Source organism: Histomonas meleagridis (assembly GCF_020186115.1).
Source record: "Histomonas meleagridis strain 2922-C6/04-10x chromosome Unknown contig_80, whole genome shotgun sequence".
Lineage (NCBI taxonomy): Eukaryota > Parabasalia > Tritrichomonadida > Dientamoebidae > Histomonas > Histomonas meleagridis.
Window position 1 is genome coordinate 81,231 of NW_027150918.1, and position 19,063 is coordinate 100,293.

General features: G+C 31.0%; 7 protein-coding genes across 7 annotated transcripts; 4 read left to right on the forward strand and 3 right to left on the reverse strand.

The window, feature by feature from the left end:
- Window positions 1–1,245: 1,245 nt before the first annotated feature.
- Window positions 1,246–2,109, reverse strand: GO595_008949 (cell cycle checkpoint protein RAD1; the record flags this gene model as incomplete). The annotated part of the gene is made up of 1 exon (XM_067922580.1): window positions 1,246–2,109. The coding sequence occupies one exon, from the start codon at window positions 2,107–2,109 to the stop codon at window positions 1,246–1,248; it is 864 nt and encodes a 287-aa protein (XP_067770892.1).
- Window positions 2,110–2,921: 812 nt separating this feature from the next.
- On the reverse strand, window positions 2,922–3,401 carry GO595_008950 (V-type proton ATPase 16 kDa proteolipid subunit; the record flags this gene model as incomplete). The annotated part of the gene is made up of 1 exon (XM_067922581.1): window positions 2,922–3,401. The coding sequence occupies one exon, from the start codon at window positions 3,399–3,401 to the stop codon at window positions 2,922–2,924; it is 480 nt and encodes a 159-aa protein (XP_067770893.1).
- Window positions 3,402–4,018: 617 nt separating this feature from the next.
- On the reverse strand, window positions 4,019–5,479 carry GO595_008951 (CAMK family protein kinase; the record flags this gene model as incomplete). Its single annotated transcript, XM_067922582.1, has 1 exon — window positions 4,019–5,479. One exon carries the CDS (start codon window positions 5,477–5,479, stop codon window positions 4,019–4,021), a length of 1,461 nt encoding a protein of 486 aa, XP_067770894.1.
- A 4,570-nt stretch (window positions 5,480–10,049) lies between these two features.
- Window positions 10,050–10,412, forward strand: GO595_008952 (40S ribosomal protein S20; the record flags this gene model as incomplete). The annotated part of the gene is made up of 1 exon (XM_067922583.1): window positions 10,050–10,412. The coding sequence occupies one exon, from the start codon at window positions 10,050–10,052 to the stop codon at window positions 10,410–10,412; it is 363 nt and encodes a 120-aa protein (XP_067770895.1).
- Window positions 10,413–10,513: 101 nt separating this feature from the next.
- On the forward strand, window positions 10,514–10,912 carry GO595_008953 (protein KRTCAP2-like; the record flags this gene model as incomplete). Its single annotated transcript, XM_067922584.1, has 1 exon — window positions 10,514–10,912. One exon carries the CDS (start codon window positions 10,514–10,516, stop codon window positions 10,910–10,912), a length of 399 nt encoding a protein of 132 aa, XP_067770896.1.
- Window positions 10,913–11,115: 203 nt separating this feature from the next.
- GO595_008954 (cytoplasmic heat shock protein 70) lies at window positions 11,116–13,059 on the forward strand (the record flags this gene model as incomplete). Its single annotated transcript, XM_067922585.1, has 1 exon — window positions 11,116–13,059. One exon carries the CDS (start codon window positions 11,116–11,118, stop codon window positions 13,057–13,059), a length of 1,944 nt encoding a protein of 647 aa, XP_067770897.1.
- Window positions 13,060–17,214: 4,155 nt separating this feature from the next.
- GO595_008955 (cytoplasmic heat shock protein 70) lies at window positions 17,215–18,780 on the forward strand (the record flags this gene model as incomplete). Its single annotated transcript, XM_067922586.1, has 1 exon — window positions 17,215–18,780. The coding sequence occupies one exon, from the start codon at window positions 17,215–17,217 to the stop codon at window positions 18,778–18,780; it is 1,566 nt and encodes a 521-aa protein (XP_067770898.1).
- Between the last annotated feature and the right edge of the window lie 283 nt (window positions 18,781–19,063).

The following is a 19,063-nucleotide window of genomic DNA, read 5'->3' on the forward strand; positions in this document are numbered from 1 at the left end:
TATAATAGGTTCATTAAACGTGTTTTCATCAGCTACATTATATGCAACTTTTAACAATTTACTAAATGTCTTTAATATGACTTTGCACCAAAAGACTGTAAACTCATTTGTAACACTCCACTGAGCTGAAAACGCAAAAATTTTCGTCCATATTCGTTCGTAAGGATATGGATACATATATAAAGCACCGAATAAACATTCAAGAAATTTAGAACGTAATGAAATAAGGCTTTTGTTGGTGGATCCCTTTGGATTTGGCGTGTTCATTAAGGAATCTGTGATGCCAACAAGAATTTGAATTAATGTAATCCAAGTTTCCCGATTGAGATTTTTAACATCAATGATAATTGAAACATAAATATCAACTATCGAAAATAAATAGTCTAAATATTCTTTGTTTTTAGATTCTGGAAATGTATATAAAAATGGTTGTGAAATTTGACAACATATTTTCGCAACACAACAATTTTTAAAGTCTGGATTAAAAAATTCATGAGAAAGGAGATTCTTTGTAAAAGTAATTGCTTTCTTATGATTTTGTAATTGTTCTGGTGGAAGTGATAAAGCTGCAGCAAGTACTTCAATTAAGAAAGAAACTTTCTCTGGTGTATCTGATATTTGAGTAAAATCTGCACTTGAAATAAAATCTAAATATAGTAATGCCGTCTTCTCAATGATTTCTTCAGGATATACTGAAAGAACATAACTTTTGGGATTATCTCGATATATACCTTTTTCGATAATTGAAGGAAGAATGAAAGACTTTTGATTCATTGTGAAGTTTAACGTATCCCAATTTTAAAAGTGTCACTAACCGCTCAGCTCACAAAACAGCGGTTGTTTGTATTCAAGTAACGGCTTTGCATAGAAAAAGTGAAAAATCGAAACCAAAATAAAATATGTCCATTTTACGCAGAACCTTACATATCGTCCAAACAACACTCTTTTTATGTTGACAACTTACAGCAGAAAGCTTTTTGCTAATTAATAGACTTGAAAAGATTTTTGTACGTAAATCCGATCAGTTCAATATATCCTAGCAAGCCCAAATGTCTGTTTTTTCGTCTAAATTTTTTGTTACGTTATTTTTCCATTGGAATATTCGACATAACAAAAGTAAAGTGAATTTGCAAATTAAATTTCTTTTTCTAAAATTTGGTTAAAGCACATCTATCATAACAAAAACGATTTACAACAAATTTTTATTTACATTATTTCCCACTAAAACAATAATTACAATAATTTTTAAAGTAGTGATTCCTCCGAAGGCTGTATGATGAACTCTACATAGATATCATTGCCTGAAACATTACTACTTTTTATTGCCTGTTGTACAGCTACCATTCCATTGCTCTTAAATTTGAAATTTGTCTCATTTGAAATAGACATTGCTTTGAGCATTGGTGTTAAGGACGAAACAGGATAATGAGCAACGAGCTTTTCTTGTAAATCGAGTCTAATGCGTTTCAAGATTGGTTGTGAAAATAACATAATTGACTCAACAGCTCCATATGCACCTTCAGCACGAACACCAAAGGTTTTCTCGTCTGGGTCAATAGACATTGATATACCAACAGATTTGTTTTTTTGTTCGTTTGGAAATCGAAACATTTCACGTGCATTTGCTGAGGCTATTTGGAACTGTGCAACTTCTGGTGAATCAAGTGATGAGAATGCATCTGAAAGATTTGGTTGATTACTTTGATCAGCCGGATAATGAATTGTCCGAATTGAACATTCTGTTAAAGATCCTCTATCATGAATTTGAATTATCAATTCTGAGTCTGCTACTTTGAATTCTATTGTTGATGCTGTTTCGGTAAATACGCTTAAACAATAAGCCAATGAAGTTAAGTTAATATGAAAATCATATGCGTTTTCAGTAAGTAATGCATATTGTCTAAACATCGAAGCACCTAGAAGAACATTTGCTTGTAAAACGCCAACATCTTCAGTTAAGAATAATATTCCATTTCTTGAAACATTTACAGAACATGATTGATTTTCTGGTTGCTTCCAAGCAATTGCAATTAGTGATTGGGCAATGGCTTTTGGCGAGTCTGATGTACACGAGAAAACGAATTCAGTCATTCGAGTGAAGTCACACATTTTTTCTATCGTTGTTCACTGGTGAAATCTTCTGAGAGTTCACTGATGAAAATGTGTTTCGTCATTATCATTTGTTGTAATATGTTTTGGCTTTAAATATATCAAAAAAGAAGTTTTATTAACAAACAATTGTTTACAATAAAAAATGGATTGACTAATTAATGACCAAACTCTTCATCAGGTATGTATGGGTGTGAATATTCAATCATTCTATCTATTAGGTCAGCATGAGTAATGAACATTCGACGACAACAAAATCTATTTATTCCAAGTTGCTGAAGAGCATCAGCAACCGAAACACCATTTCTAAGGAGGTCACAATATGGTGCCCATTTGTTAGCAATCATACGACCACACGAAAAACAACGAATTGGAATAAGCATTTTTTGAATTCAAACAAACATTGTGAAAATGAGGGGTGATCATAAATTTGAATATAAATCTTATATGATATAATAACATTTTTAATGAATTCCGATATCGTTCATCGGTTAGGATATGTGGTTTTCATCCACGGGAGCGGGGTTCGACTCCCCGTATCGGAATAAATTTTTTATTTTTTTAAGCACTAATTTTCGTTGGTTGGTGATAACAGTTCTTGAGTTAGGTGTGAAAGATTTTGGAGTTGCAGGCTGCAACTAAGATAATATCCGCTCAAAACTAAACAAGCAACAAAAAAAATAAAATATTTGTAAAAGATAAATTAAAAAACATCAGCAACGTATCTATTTGTCTTGGCTTTAGGTGAAAAACGATCTCATAGGGCTTGGTATATATTTTTTTTTTGATATTTAATTTTAATGATGAATTGCTTATTCGCAATTGGCTGTCTTTGTACTTAAAATAATTGAGACAATGAAACCATAAAGACCAAGAACTTCACCGAAAATGAGAATAAGCATAGCTCCCATGATCAAACGTGGTTGTTCAGCCATAGCACGAGCAGCAGCATCACCAGCAACACCAATGCACATACCTGAAGCAAGACCTGTTAAGGCAACTGAGAGACCGCCAGCTAGATTTGCATAACCTCTGAAAAGTGGATATGGTGGTCTAACGCTTGGTGCAATAATAACTGCAGTAACTAAACCATAAATACCGACGATACCAGCCATAATAATTGGCATTAAACCACGATAGATGAATTCAGGATGCATTGAACAAACAGCGAAAACGCCAATAGCTGATTTGGCAGTACCATAACCAGAACCAATAGCTGTGAAGGCAAGAGCAATAGCGACTCCGAGGAAGGAGAAAAATGTAGCGACAACTGGGCAGTCTTCGTTACTCATTTATGATCACACTTTCGGTTTCTATGAAAAATTGCAGTTACTTATCGTTACCAACTTTTTAACGATATCATTGTTATAATCGATTATAACAATGTAAAACATTCAAACGTTCATTTTGTTTCTAACGTTTCAGCAGGAAATCTCTCTTCGCATTTTCTCTTTCATTTTAATTGGACAAATTTCCATTTTTATTTAAAACATAACAATCAAAGAAATGTTCAGTAAAGCAGGAGAAATAATCCTGTTGATGGATGTCTAAACATAATGATGTTTATTGGAGAATAGCAGTAATTGTTGAAGGAGTTGTAATATTGGAAACAAGTTCAGAAGAAATTCAAATATTGTTATCAAAACTCAATTACACGATAAATTGTGATGAAATACAATCAAAGTGAAAATATTATGTTGATAAAAATATCATTTTTTATTCTCATGAAAATTGCATTAAATTGTAATAATGACAACTTATAAAAAGTAATACTTAAATGCATTAAGAACATTATCAGCTCTATTACATTTATATTTTCTTATTTTACAAAAACATAATTTGGAATTGAATGTGATTTTGTAACAAATTTTTGCTTGAACAGAAGAATCGTTTAAATGTTTTTATTAATTCAGCTTATTATACATTTTGAATCCTTTTGCTTTTCGTTATCATTATTTGGCATTTTTCTTTCTGATAATTTTACCAAATACTTTTTTATCATTTCTTCGAACATTACATTTATTCCATCTCCAGTTACAGCGCTTGTTTCGAAGTATTCGACTTCATTTGATAGTTCCATCGCTTTTCTTCTTCCTTCTTCAAAAGAAATTCTTCTTTGCTCGGCAGGAATATCGCTCATATTCCCACACAAACAAATCATTGCGTCTTTATTATCCTCAACAGCCATTTGATAAAATTCTTTAACACTTTCGAATGAATTTTCATTATATTCATTCCAATTCCCAAGAGAAAAAACAATAATTACTATATTTGCACTGCGACAATAGAATCTAGTCAAATGTCGAAATACTTTTATGCCAGATGTATCCCAAATTTTAATATTTATCGTGAAATCATTGACTTCAATCGTTTTTGTTAAAGAATTCGAAATTGCAGACATTTCAGTGTCATAAGGGATTTCCAGAAATCGCTTTATGATATCTGTTTTCCCTACTGCGTAATCGCCAATAATTGTAACATTAACATCGATCTCTTTGGGAATAACTGTTGGCGCGTCATATGGATTCCTTCCATGTATAACAGTATGGTTCATTTCGAAATTAAGATATCTTTTATCAACATATAATTCAAGATTTGACTTAACGATTGGATAATTAAGGATGTCATTGATATTTGGGCGATTTGATGGATTAATAGATAACATTGACTTCACAAGATTTTGTATGTCTTGACTATATATGGATGGAATCGGTTCAAAATCGCCTTTCGACACTGACGCATTGATTGCTTCGAAAGTTTTACCAGAAAATGGAGGCTTGAGACAACAAAGTTCATAAAGAATACATCCCAATGACCATATGTCGGCTTTAGAACCATATGGCTCGCCTGAGAATACTTCTGGTGATGAATATCCAGGAGTTCCACATTTTGTCGCACATAATTCATAAGTATTTTCAAGTGGTCGAGCAATCCCAAAGTCTCCTAACTTAATTGTTCCATCCTTCATAAGAAATACGTTTTGTGGTTTAAGGTCACGATGAAGGATTTTCCGGTCATGTATGTACTTAATAGCAAATGCAAGTTGGATGAAGTCATGAAGAATTTCATCTTCTGAGAATTCTTTTCTATTGTTTTTAAAACATCGAATTTTTTGAGATAAATCACCTCCGTCTGCATATTCCATAACAATATAAAGATATTCTTTTTCCCAGAAACCATCAACATATTTAACAATATTTGGATGATTCATACTTTTTAGAATTTCTGCTTCTTTGATATTTTCGATTGGTTTCATTGGCATATACATTTTTTTGATAACAAACTTTTCCTTTGATGATTTACGCTCTGCAAGGATAGCCTCGCCGAAAGTTCCTCTTCCAAGTACTTTAATTGTTTCGTACTTTTTCATCTGGATGTTAACATACGTTTATTTGGCATTTTTAATTTGTAATGTAAAGTTGTTAATTTCCAAAATTGTTTATAAAAAGTGTCATTGAAACCGTTTAAAATGAATTCAAAAAGTCCGACGATAAAGTTGGGTTATCATTGTTAGATAACCGAAGCAAAATATTATTAATGTATAAAAAAGTTTTGGGTTAATAATATTTGATATAGATAATTTTATTTGAATGAAATACTATTCAGAAAACCAATATTATAACCGTTTCCCCAACAAATCCTGGGTAATTTTATGATTTATCAAAAACTACATATTATTAATTAGTTTAACTATTTCTTTGTAACCTCTTCTAGATGCATAAAAATGTGCTGTTTTAAACAAATTAAATAATTTCCGAATATTCTTTTCAAATTTTAAATTATTAAAATAAGTTCTAAATAAAACAAATATATATCTGACGCATTAATGTCAATTCCTTTTTGTTCAAGAAGTAACTTAACGATTTCTGTATGACCACATTTTGATGCATAAATAAGTGCTGTTCTAAATTTTTTATATAATTTCTAAATATTATTTTCAAATTTTAAATTATTAAAATAAATTCTAAATAAAACGATTAAATATCTTTAAAATTAACATTGATTCCTTCTTGTTCAAGAAGTAATTTAACTATTTCTGTATAACCTTTTTCGGACGCAATCAGAAGTGCTGTTCTAAATAATTTAAATAATTTCCAAATATTATTTTGAAATATAAAATTATTAAAATAAATATCTATAGCATTAATAGCAATTCCTTTTTGTTTAAGAAGTAATTTAACTATTTCTATATTACCATTTTCAGATGCCCAAATAAGTGCAGTTCGAAATATTTATAATAATTTTCAAATATTATTTTGAAATCCAAAATTATTAAAATAAATTTTAAATAAAATTAAAAAATACCTTTAACATTAACATCAATTCCTTCGTGTTCAAGAAGTAATTTAACTATTTCTACATGACTTTTTTCAGATGCTAAAATAAGTGCTGTGTTAAATATTTATAATAATTTCCAAATATTATTTTGAAATATAAAATTATTAAAATAAGTTCTAAATAAAATGAATAAATATCTTTTGCATTAATATCAATACCTTTTTGTTCAAGAAGTAATTTAATTATTTCTATATAACCATTTAAAGATGCACATATAATTGGAGTCAAATATTTTTTATATAATTTCCAAATTTTGTTTTGAAATATCAAAAGATCAAAACTAACTTTCAACAAAATAAACAAATATCTTTTACATTAATATCAATTCCTTTTTGTTCTAGAAGTAATTTAACTATTTCTATGTTCCCGTTTATAGATGCAAGTGTAAGTACTGAATCAAATTATTTAAAGAATTTCCAAATATTATATCGAAATATTAATTCATTATAATAAATTTTAAACAAAACGAACAAACATTTTTAGGGTTAATATCAATTCCTTTTTGCTCGAGAAGTAATTTAACTATTTTTATATAACCATATTCGGATGCATACATAAGTGCTGTACAAAATAATTTGAACAATTTCTAAATATTATTTTGAAACATTAAATCATTACAATAAACACCAAATAAAACACATAAATATCTTTAATATTAATATTAATTCCTTTTTGTTCTAGAAGTAATTTAACTATTTTTGTATAACCACATTCGGATGCACAAATAAGTGCTGTTTTAAATAATTCCAAAAAATTCCAAATATTATATTATAATATCAAATTACCAAAGTAAACATCGACGAAAACAAATGAACATCTTTAGCATTAATACCAATTTTATAATGATTCATAATATATATAATAAGTTCAACATTTCCTGATTCTACTGATTTTACCAAAATATCACTGGTAATTTTATTGTTTTGGAGAAAATGTTTAACAAGATATAAGTTTCCAGTTCTTGCTGATTCATTAATAATAGAATCATTAATTCGTAATCCTTCTTCGATCAAAAACGAAAGGATTTCATAATTACCAAAATCAATACATAAGATCCCAAAATCATCATTAATATTAAGTGGATCTTTTCTTCGTGTTCTTTTTTGTGATTTTTGTAATGGATTTTTTTCTAATTTATTGTCATAAACATATTTAAACACATCATTTTTATGGAATTTAATTGCAGTTTCATATGCACCTTCAAATGATATATTGTTTTGTTCACATAAATGAATTATCTCTATATTTCCCCCTGCAATTGCATATTTACCAGTATTTCCGACTTTTGCTCCATTCATAAGTAAATATTTAAAACATTTAACTGATCCAAAAAATGCTGCATAATCAATTAATGTAACAACATTTTTCTTATTAACAAATGAATATCTTTCATAAAGTGATGGTTTGATTGTTTGATTAAAATTAAATTCTGTTTGTGATGATAATTTTTGAAGTTTTTCTATTTCATCATTTCGAATTATTTTTGAGATTTCATTTGGATTATCGCCTTCTTCAACATATTTCTTATGAAGTTCCCAATCATTCTTTGATAGTTCATCAAAAGCTGAAAAGAATTCATCGTAAAAATGTGGTTTATCATGTGAATTCTTTATCCTTTTGATTTCTTCTTCAGTCTTAAATTGAGAAAAATATAAAGTATTTAAATTGTCGACAAGAGCTGAATCAATTAAACCTTTTTCAATCATGTTTTGAAGAAGAAAATATGATTCTGCTGTTTCTAATTGGAGCAAATATTTACTAAATATATCAACTAATTTGTCATTTTGCTTTTTTAATGATAATAAATATTGTATACATACGTTTTTATTAGATGTTTTCGATATAAACATTGAATATAATAATCTTGATATAAGAAAATTAAATGAGAATGGATAATCAGAATCAAACATGTTCATAACTGCTTGTGAAGATGATTCAATATTTTCAGCATTAACTCCAATGAAAATTTGTTCCAATTTTTTCACAAATTCCATCCAAGCAAAAAAATGAACTCACAGTTGAAGCTAACGATACTTTTTATATAAAATATACAAATTTTTGTTTAGCACAACAAATTAGAATTCTCCTAATGACTATCAAAGATTTTTTCTAATTTAATTTCTAATTTACTTCTATGAAGAAATCTTATTAAAAAAGTCATGTGAACATTGAATTAGATCACCGATACATGTATAAAAAAAGATTTTGTGTCAACTGGCTTGTATAATATATTATAACTGTTTCATTTATACGTTGATTAAAAGGTATTCTAAGATGATTTTTATTAAATTTATTTCTTGATACATTTATAGACCGAGAAGAACAAAATTCAATAAAGGAGCTCGTCACGTTCTTCATTCGTTTCCAGACAAATGATCAACTGCAAGTTGAAACTGAAGTGAGAATTTAGATTTGGAAAGAGGGAACAAAACGTTCGCCTCAACGGTTTTGCCATAAATTTGAGAAAAACCGCCAATGCCTATCGTTATATTTGAATCTTTGTTTGAGAGTCCAACAAACCCATGAAGCTTTGCAAACGAAACCTTTTTGAGCTCCACCTCTTGCTCCAAACTTATTTTCCAAAATGACATGCAATTGGTAAGATTATCAGATTTGCATAACCAATTGGGAAGAGTTATGGGAGCCTTATGACATGACTTAATAACTGTAAATTGTTCATTTCGTGGAACTTTTTGAGGTGAAAGAATCAGCCCAACATCAAAATTAAAATTAGTCATATCAAATAATCTAATCTTTATTTGCGATTTTGAAACAGTCATTGGAATTGTATTTGCTCTTTGCTGAATTAGGCCAAATTGGAAAAATGCTTTTTGAGCAAAATAAATATATTTATTGATATGAGAATTATATTTAATAATAGTATTGAGATATGGCTTTATATAAAAGTAAGACTTTCTGTTTTCTTGTGGTGTGACTGTTTTTATACCAATTGCTCCCTTTTTGTTTGAATCTGATGATAAGCATGAAAATTGAAAAATATTTGTAATGAGGTGTATTCCATTAGGCAAGGAAGACCTTAAATGAGAAGTTTTCAGTGTTACAAAAGGAAAAATATTTTTGTTTGAAAAATTTGGGTATTTGATTAAAGGTTTTTTGTACTTTGCTATTATATCAAAATCTCGTGAAAAATATGATCTTATCTGAATATCAAGATCATGTTCATTTCTTGTGTGACCAAATGAAATTTGAAATCCGAATTTTTTGAATGTTGGAGATAATTTTAGAGGGAGAAATCCATCTTTCTCATTAATTTGTGTATGAATAGATGTAAAAGGAGAAAAGAAGAAATTTCTTTTCCTTAATATTTTACAATTATCTATAAAAGGCATTGAGTTAATGCGACATTTTAAACTTTGAAGGATATCATATTCATCTGTAACCGAAATTTTCTTTTCTCTTGTTTGTTTAATAAAATGAGAAAACTGATCTTTTGGGAACCAATCAGGGATTTGTTTGAAGTTGACCTTGCTCGTTGGGATCCCCATTTACTGCCAAAACAGATTTGACCGCTTTTTGCCAGCAAGATGTGTAAACGGTCGAAATTGGAATTTCACAGTGTCTGTTTGGCCTTCCTTTAACAAATGAGCTTACCAACAGGAGACGAAAAGAAAGAAACAACACAGGTTCAAAATACACAGCGTATTCGCCTTACAATCACATCTTCAAAACTTCCAAATCTTCAAAAGGTTTGCAATAACTTGGTTCAAAAATTAAAGGCTGAACATCTTAAAGTTCGTGGTCCAATTCCAATGCCACGTCGCCGCCTTAGGATTACCACACGTCGTGCACCATGTGGTAATGGTACAGAAACATATGATCATTTAGAACTCCGTATATATAAGAGAGTTATTGACTTTGTTGGAACACCTGCAGCTGTCAAACAAGTCACACAAATTGGACTCGAACCAGAAGTACACGTTGAAGTTTCTGTCATAACAGAGTAAAAAACCTTTGAGATTTATTTTATATTTATTCACAAGCCGATTAAAAACAATTCAAACCAATGTAATCCATTCAATTCTTCTTTCTGGTTTTTTCAGTCTATATGAACGCGCCAACAATTGAATCATCGAGAAAACTTTCAGGCATTTGTGCAGCTGTTCTTTCAGTTCTTATGGTTGCTCTTCGCAAAGTTTTCAGAATGAAGGCTGAAGCAACATTTCTTGGAGGATTTTTCGGAGCAATTCTTTTCTTTTTCCTTATAATTTTTATTGGAAATACTAAAGCTAATCGTGGGAACAATAAGATTGGATGGATTGAACTTGCACTATGTGAAATTATTGCATTGATAGTTTCATTTATTGTACATCCTGTTTGTATCACAACATGCATTTTGTTTAGTATTCCTGTTGTTGTTTACGTAAAATGGGCGGCTACAAAATTATCCAAGACTTCTACAATTTCATCAACAAACAAAGCTTCCAAAAAGAAAAAGCAAAACTAAATAAATCAGAGTTATTGTCCTAATTTACTTGTGTAAGAAATAGCTTTTCATGTTTGGAGATTTAAAAAAAGGACATTTTTTAAACGTTTTCCAATCTAAACGTTCTTAACGATAACGAATTCAATACTTTAAATGGTCGAATATTTAAATTGAATCATTAAATGCTCAACCAAAAAATGCCTTCATAAGATCATTTTTTTATTATGTCAGCTATAGGTATTGATTTAGGTACAACATACAGTTGCGTTGGTGTTTTCAGACACAATCGTGTTGATATTATAGCGAATGATATGGGTAATCGTACAACACCGTCTTATGTTGCATTTACAGAAGACGAACGACTTGTTGGTGATGCCGCAAAGAATCAAGCAGCCATGAATCCAACAAACACAGTCTTTGATGCTAAACGCATGATAGGACGTAAGTTTAGTGATCCAGTTGTTCAAAAAGATATGCAACATTGGCCATTCAAAGTTGTACGTGGAGAAGCAGATCGTCCAAGGATTCAAGTTCAATGGAAAGGCGAAACAAAACAATTTTATCCAGAAGAAATCTCAGCAATGGTTTTAGGCAAAATGAAGGAAATCGCCGAAAGCCAACTTTCCAACAAAGTTACTGATGCTGTTGTTACAGTTCCAGCATATTTCAATGATGGCCAACGTCAAGCCACAAAAGATGCTGGTGTTATTGCAGGATTAAATGTATTACGTATTATTAATGAACCAACAGCCGCCGCAATTGCATTTGGTCTAAATGAGAAATCCGATAAAGAGCGTCATGTTTTAATATTTGATCTTGGCGGCGGTACATTTGATGTTTCATTACTTGATATCGATGGCGGCATGTTCGAAGTGCGTGCCACAGCAGGCGATACACATCTTGGCGGAGAAGACTTTGATAATCGTATGGTTAATTACTTTGCAGATCGATTCCAAAAGAAGTTCAAGTGTGATTTAAGGCAATCGCCACGTGCATTACGTACATTACGAACAGCATGCGAACGAGCTAAGCGAACATTATCCACAGCCACATCCGCATCCATTGTTTGCGATTCATTATATGAAGGTCACGACTTTATGGATAACATTTCACGTGCAATGTTCGAGAACTTAAATGATGAATTATTCAGATCGACGATGACACCAGTTGCACAAGTATTAAGGGATGCGAACATGTCCAAGTCCGATGTCACCGATATAGTTTTAGTCGGAGGTTCATCGCGTATTCCACGTGTTCAACAATTGTTACAAGACTTCTTCAATGGCAAACAGCCATGCCGTGGTGTTGATCCAGATGAAGCAGTTGCATACGGTGCAGCAGTGCAAGCGGCAATTATCAAAGGCGATACATCAGACACAGTGAAAGATATTTTGTTGTTAGATGTTGCACCACTTTCATTAGGTATCGAAACAGCGGGCGGAATGATGACAGTGCTCATTCCACGTAACACGACAATTCCAGCGAAGAAGTCAAATGTCTTCACGACCTTCTCAGATAATCAGCCCGCAGTTACAATCAAAGTTTATGAAGGAGAACGTTCGCGAACATGCGACAACAATTTACTCGGCACATTTGATTTAACAGGTATTCCGCCAGCACCACGCGGCGTACCACAGATTGAAGTTACATTCGATGTTAACGCGGATGGTATTATGAACGTTTCGGCACAAGATAAGTCGACAGGTAACGTGAAGAAGATCACGATTAAGAATGAGAAAGGACGTCTTTCACAAGCAGATATCGACAAAATGGTTGCAGACGCAGAGAAGTACAAAGCGCAAGATGAAGAAGTGCGTAAGAAAGTGGAAGCGAAGAATGCACTCGAAGGATACTGCTTCGGCGTACGCAACTCATTAAATCAAGAGCAGTTCGCTAACGCATTGTCACAATCAGATAAGGACACAATCAATAGAGAAATCAATGACACGCTCGCATGGATCGACGCTAACCAAGACGCAGACGTCGCGACATTCGAAGCGAAGCAGAAGGAACTCGAAGGCAAACTGATGCCAATTATGCAAGCGGCTTATCAACATGCGGCAGGCGGCGCACAAGGCGGAATGCCAGGCGCGAACATGCAAGGAGGAAGTGGACCATCAGCAAATAGTGGACACTCATCAGGACCACGTGTTGAAGAAGTTGATTAAATCAATAAAATGTAATTACAATGAATAATTTTGCCTAATTTGAATTTATTAACAACATTAATTAAGTGTATAGGAAAGCAATAAAATTTGTTTTTAAGATTTAAAAAATTATAAAGTCCATTCCTATAAAATCAATAAAAGAGTTCTTGAAACATAAATATGATCAAGCAACGTAACAGGAAATAAAAACAATATATCATTTGCAATGTAATACAGTAAATAATTTAACATATAAAAATGTTGTTTGACATTAAGATTAAAAAAGATTTTTATTTGTTTCAATAATTTGATATTTCAAAATAATATTGTGATTTTATTAATCAAAAAAATGTTACATTAATTGATAATGCACATTCTTTGGATCAATCAAATGTTCTAAATATTTGCTTATAAATGGTGCAAATGTATTAAATATAGGTGAGTATGCTATTGCAGGTGGAAATGAAAAATCATTCATTTATGTGAACAAAATCATATCTTTGAATATCTTTATGAGAAAAATTTAAAAGAAAAACAAAATCAATTTACATTATAATCACTAGTGATGAATCTTATTATTCTTATGATGATTATAATGATATAATTACAAAATTATGTGAATTAAGAAAGAAATGTATAACATATCATCCTAATTTTGTTCATTTTTGCTTGAAGAAGGAATGAGCATTAATGATGATTTTTTTTAATGAATCAGCAAATATTGGAAATATATTTATTACAAAACAATATTAATTTATTCTGCATCAAGAAATTTTGAACTTGTAAAATATATTCTTGAACTAAAAACTATTGATCTAATGCAATAGATATTTATTTTCTTAATTTGAAATATATTTTGTCAATTTGATATCAAAATAATGTTTGGAAATTAATTTAAACATATAAAATAGCACTTATGAAAGTATCTGATAAAAGGATGATAAAATAGTTTAAAATTCTTCTTGAACAGAGAGAAATTAATGTTAATGCTAAAGATATTTATTTGTGTTATTTAGAATTGGCTTTAATGATGATCTATTTCAAAACAATATTTGGAAATTACTTTTAATTTTTAACACTGCACTTATACATGCAACTGAACAAGGCCACACAAAAATAGATAAATTACTTCTTATACGAAAAAGGAGTCGATCTCAATGCAAAAAATATTTTATTTGGTTTTATATTATTGTATATTATTAATTTAAAATTTGAAAATAATATAAGGAAATTATTTTAGATATTTTAAATAACACTTATTTAGGTATCTCAAAATGGCTATACAGAAATTGACAAATTACTTCAAGAAGAAATTCTCATGAATACGAAGAAACTCCTCCAAATGTCACCACTTTTAGCATAACAAATTTGTTGCTTACGTAATAAATAATTTACATTATTTCTTCAACTCTTAAAGTACGTGCTTTAATTATTTGTATTCATTCCAAACAATTTAATCTCATCATAACACAAATTTCTTGTTTTCCTAAATGCAGAAGATCTGATAAAAATTTTTATACAAAAAAAACATAAAAAAACAATTCTTAAGACCGTGATACGTACGCCTGACCAGACACTCCTATTTTCGCCCATCTCTGGGATCCCCATGGCATTGGCTGATTATTATCTGATTTATAGAATTCAAATTCGTTAATCTCAAGTTCTGGAAATAGTTGCAAAGCTAATTGTCTATCAACTTCCCATAAGCTCTGGATGAACCCTTGACTAGCGGTCTTATTAACTTTGAAAGGCTCTGTGATAATTAGTCTAATTTTATCATCAAATATGCAATCAGAAAATGCCTCTGTTATTAGTGAATCCGTATCAAACACAGGAACCATCGCTTGAGCAGGCTCTTTTATTATATTCATCACATCCGCTTGCTCAAGTTTTGTTGGATTTTGACACGCCGATAGACAAATATTATGCCAAACGATACACAAAAGTGACAATTTGTTTCTATCGTTTATGTTTTCAATCAAATTTTTGACTTTTGAAATGATCAACTTAGAAAACATCGTGTTACTTGCAAAGTGATTGATAAACTCCGAAGAATACGTCGTCATAAGAATAAACCGTGTAACAGCTCTTGGGTTTTCACTAATCGATTTGAAGATTTCAACTTTTTTATCTAATGGGATTTTATCAAAAATTTTTGACAAATATTCTAAATGAAGAAGAGAAAGATAAGCTTCACTTTGAAGGGTGAATAGTAAAATGTTGATGAAGAGAGATTGTTGTTGATTATCGTTGATGTCAATTTTCATAATGTTATTACAGATTAAGTTAACTGCTGGGATAAAAAGGGTTGTCTGCCTTGCCTCGTTTGCGAACTTCATCATATCTAACAGGGGAACTTTTGCTGATATAATATTAAGTGCATTTTTTGTAGCCAAAGATTGGGAGAAAAGGACCTTCTTTGTCATCTCGCAAGCCACTTGTGGGGACCCAGCGATATCGTCAGCGCATTCAAGAAGTAATGCAGCAAATGCAGGATCAATAGGTGAAATTGAATATAATTGTTTTAATGACATAATCTTATATCCAAACCAATGTGAATAAACATGTGCAAGTGCAGATGTTCCATGACATAAAAGTAAGTTAAGCGCTTGTTGAAATGAATTTCTGAGTTTTTGATTGCGCACTTTTATGATAAGCATTGAAAAAAATTGAATTAAAATTTCTCTGTTTGAAAAAACAAAGACTTTGAGCAATGGAAGCTCAACAGATGTCATTAAACATGTTATAATGGATGCAAATAAGACCTGGGTTTGAAGGTTCGAGTTTTTAAGAAATGTTTTGATAAGATCTGGAAATTGACAAAAGCCAAATAATAAAGAATCGATACCAATGCAACCACTAAGACTAAGACGATGAAGAGGAACAAGGGTATTGAAGCTTGGTGATTCATAAAAAGATTTGATTGCAAGATATGCAAATTTGTAGAATCGGAAGGATCCAAAAACATCTTTATCTTCAAACGAACTTTCAAATGAAAGCAAGTATGAGTTGGAAAATGGAATTGATGAAAATGGAACATCTATAAATAATATGGATTCTGGAATGTTTTTGATAAGGTAAATAAACAGTTTGAAAAAGTTGTCTGTTAACATGTCCTGTTGAATGAAATGTTCAGTTAGTTGGGAAAGTTGGCTTGACAAAGATTTACAGATTTGATTAGTTAAAATACCATCTTGTAAAAGATCATGTAGATATTGATCTGCATCAGAACAATTAAAACTATTCATAAGGTGATGAATTAACATGCAAGTTTTGCAAAACTTTGAATCAGACTTTGAATCATTTGGAATTAAAATCGGGTTTTTCACGATAATTGAGGCTAAAACAGAAGGAGCAAGCACCTCTAAATCAACAACCAATGCAGGGGTAAAAGGTTGAATAATGTCTTGAGTGTAACTTGGCATCACTTCAATTAATTTCATGAGGACTTCTTGATATTTTTGTTGATGTCCCTTAGATGTACCGAACTTCTTACTTGTCAGCCGGTAAATTAAAACTTTAAGAACTTGAAAATGTGATATCGGTGTCGGAATCAAAAGATAATGCTGAAGTATTGGGAATTGCTGTAAATAATCTTCCAATTCAATAGAACTAGCATTGGATTTGTTACTGTTTTGTAAAGCCTCAAAATCAATGTCAGTTAAAACAAGATAAGGCTGGAACAAAACAAAAGTGTAGAAAGATACAAACAAACCTTTTCAATATTTTTATCTGTTTATTAAAATATTTTTTGTTATCTTAGCCACACATATTGAAAATATTCCATTGAGATCAAATAAAATAGAAAGTGTATATACATGTCACATAATCGAGATGCTTAAATATTTTCGCTAAAAATAATATTCATAATAAAATATAACATGATTCATTTTGAATGATGGTTAAATAATTTATCGATAATATATTTTCATTTTGAAATGTACAGCGTACTCGAAATTTCAAAATTTTTGACTTCTTTTTAATAATCTGTTTTAATACTCTTCTTTCTCATAACAAGATAAAACACGAAAGTGTGATCGTCTTTGTTTCAATTTTGAACCAATCATATTTCAGAAATAGTAGACCATTGGTATAACGATTATATCCCTTTGAAAATAATGCAGCTTTTCTGTTTTGGAGTGGCATTTTTTGACTTAATTATCAAGCGGCGCCATAATGCGAAAGCAAACCCCCCGAAGATATGTACTCGGCATTGATCTTGGAACTACATATAGTAGTGTAGGCGTATTTACAGGAAATGAAGTTGAGATACTTTCGGATAATTTTAAAGAAAAATCAATTCCATCAGTTGTAACATTTACAGAGAATTCTGAAATACATGCAGGAACTTTAGCAAAAGAAGAAGCAGTCAGAAACTTGGATTCTACGGTATATGATTCTAAACGTATGATTGGTCATAAATATTCAGATGAAGTTATTCAGAAAGGAATAAAAACATGGCCATTCAAAGTCATTCGTGGGTGTGAAGATATTCCAAAAATCCAGTGCCGATATGACAGATTTAGAAAACAATTTTTACCAGAAGAAATTTCATCTTTTATTCTTAAAGAGCTAAAAAGCATAGCAGATGACTTTTATTCAGCTGATATTAGAGAAGCTATTATTACTGTACCAGCAGATTTCAATACCCAACAGCGCTTATTAACCTACAAGGCAGGCGAGTTAGCAGGCCTTAAAGTCTTACGCGTTGTCGATGAACCAACAGCTGCGGCTATTGCATATGGTATGAATGAAAATGTTGAGAACAAAAGAACAATTCTTGTATTCGACTTTGGTGGAGGTACTTTAGATGTTTCTCTACTTGAAGCCAACAAAGATAAAATCTACAACGACGAACAAGTTCTTGGATGTAAGGTTATTGCAACTTCTGGAGATTCAAATCTTGGTGGTCAAGATTTTGACAACAATCTCCTTAACTACCTAGCTGAGAAATTCAAGGAAATAAATCACTGTGATTTTCGTGAAGATCGAAGAGCACGACTTGTAATGAAAAATAAATGTGAGGTTGCAAAGAAAACACTTTCAAACAAAAAAAATGCCACGATTTTAGTCCCGGGGTTGTATAATGGTTTGGACTTCCAGTACGAAATTCCGCCAGAAGTATTTGATGAAATAAATTCAAATCTTTTTGATCGTATTCTGGCGCCCGTTAAGAAAGTTATTGATTTTGCTAAAATTCCAAAATCATCAATTGAATACATATTAGTCGGAGGTTCATCACGTCTTCCAACTGTCCAAAAGATCCTTAGAGACTTCTTTGATGGAAGAGGACCTTCACGATTTAAGAATCCAAACATTGGTTTAGAATATGCTGTTGTCTATGGAGCTGCATATGTAGGCTATGACATGACTAACAGTAGTCATTCCATTATTCGAATTGAATCTACATTACCACATTCATTAGGTGTTGAAGTCCATGGCGGAAAAATGGAAAAGATCCTACACCAGAACTGTCCAATTCCCACACGAAAAGTTGATGAATATACCACTGCATCGGACTATCAGAAGGAAGTTCGAGTTAAGATATATTCGGGCGAAAGTGAAATAGCAAGTGAAAACAGTTATCTTGGCGATATTGTTCTCTCAGGAATCACAATAGCCGAAAAATCTAAGCCAGTAATCGAAATAACTTTTGAAGTAACACATGAAGGAATACTGAAAGTGTACACAAAGGATAAAAAAACTAACGCCCAAAAAGATGTTGAAGTAAAGTATACCTAAATAAGTATTAATAAAAAGTTTTTAGAAAATGTTTTACTTGTGAATATATTTTTGATTTACATAACATTACACATTTGATATAACTGCATACACATTACAAACATTTTACTTGTTGATTTCGTTCCTCTTTTCCAACATAACCTTTCCAAAAGTTTTTAATTTTTATCAAATTTATAACTTACCGAAAATCATAGATCAGACAAAAAAGATGAAAAAACATTACATCGACATTAAAAATTGACACACAATACATATTTCAATTTATCAAATATTTGATCTGCTT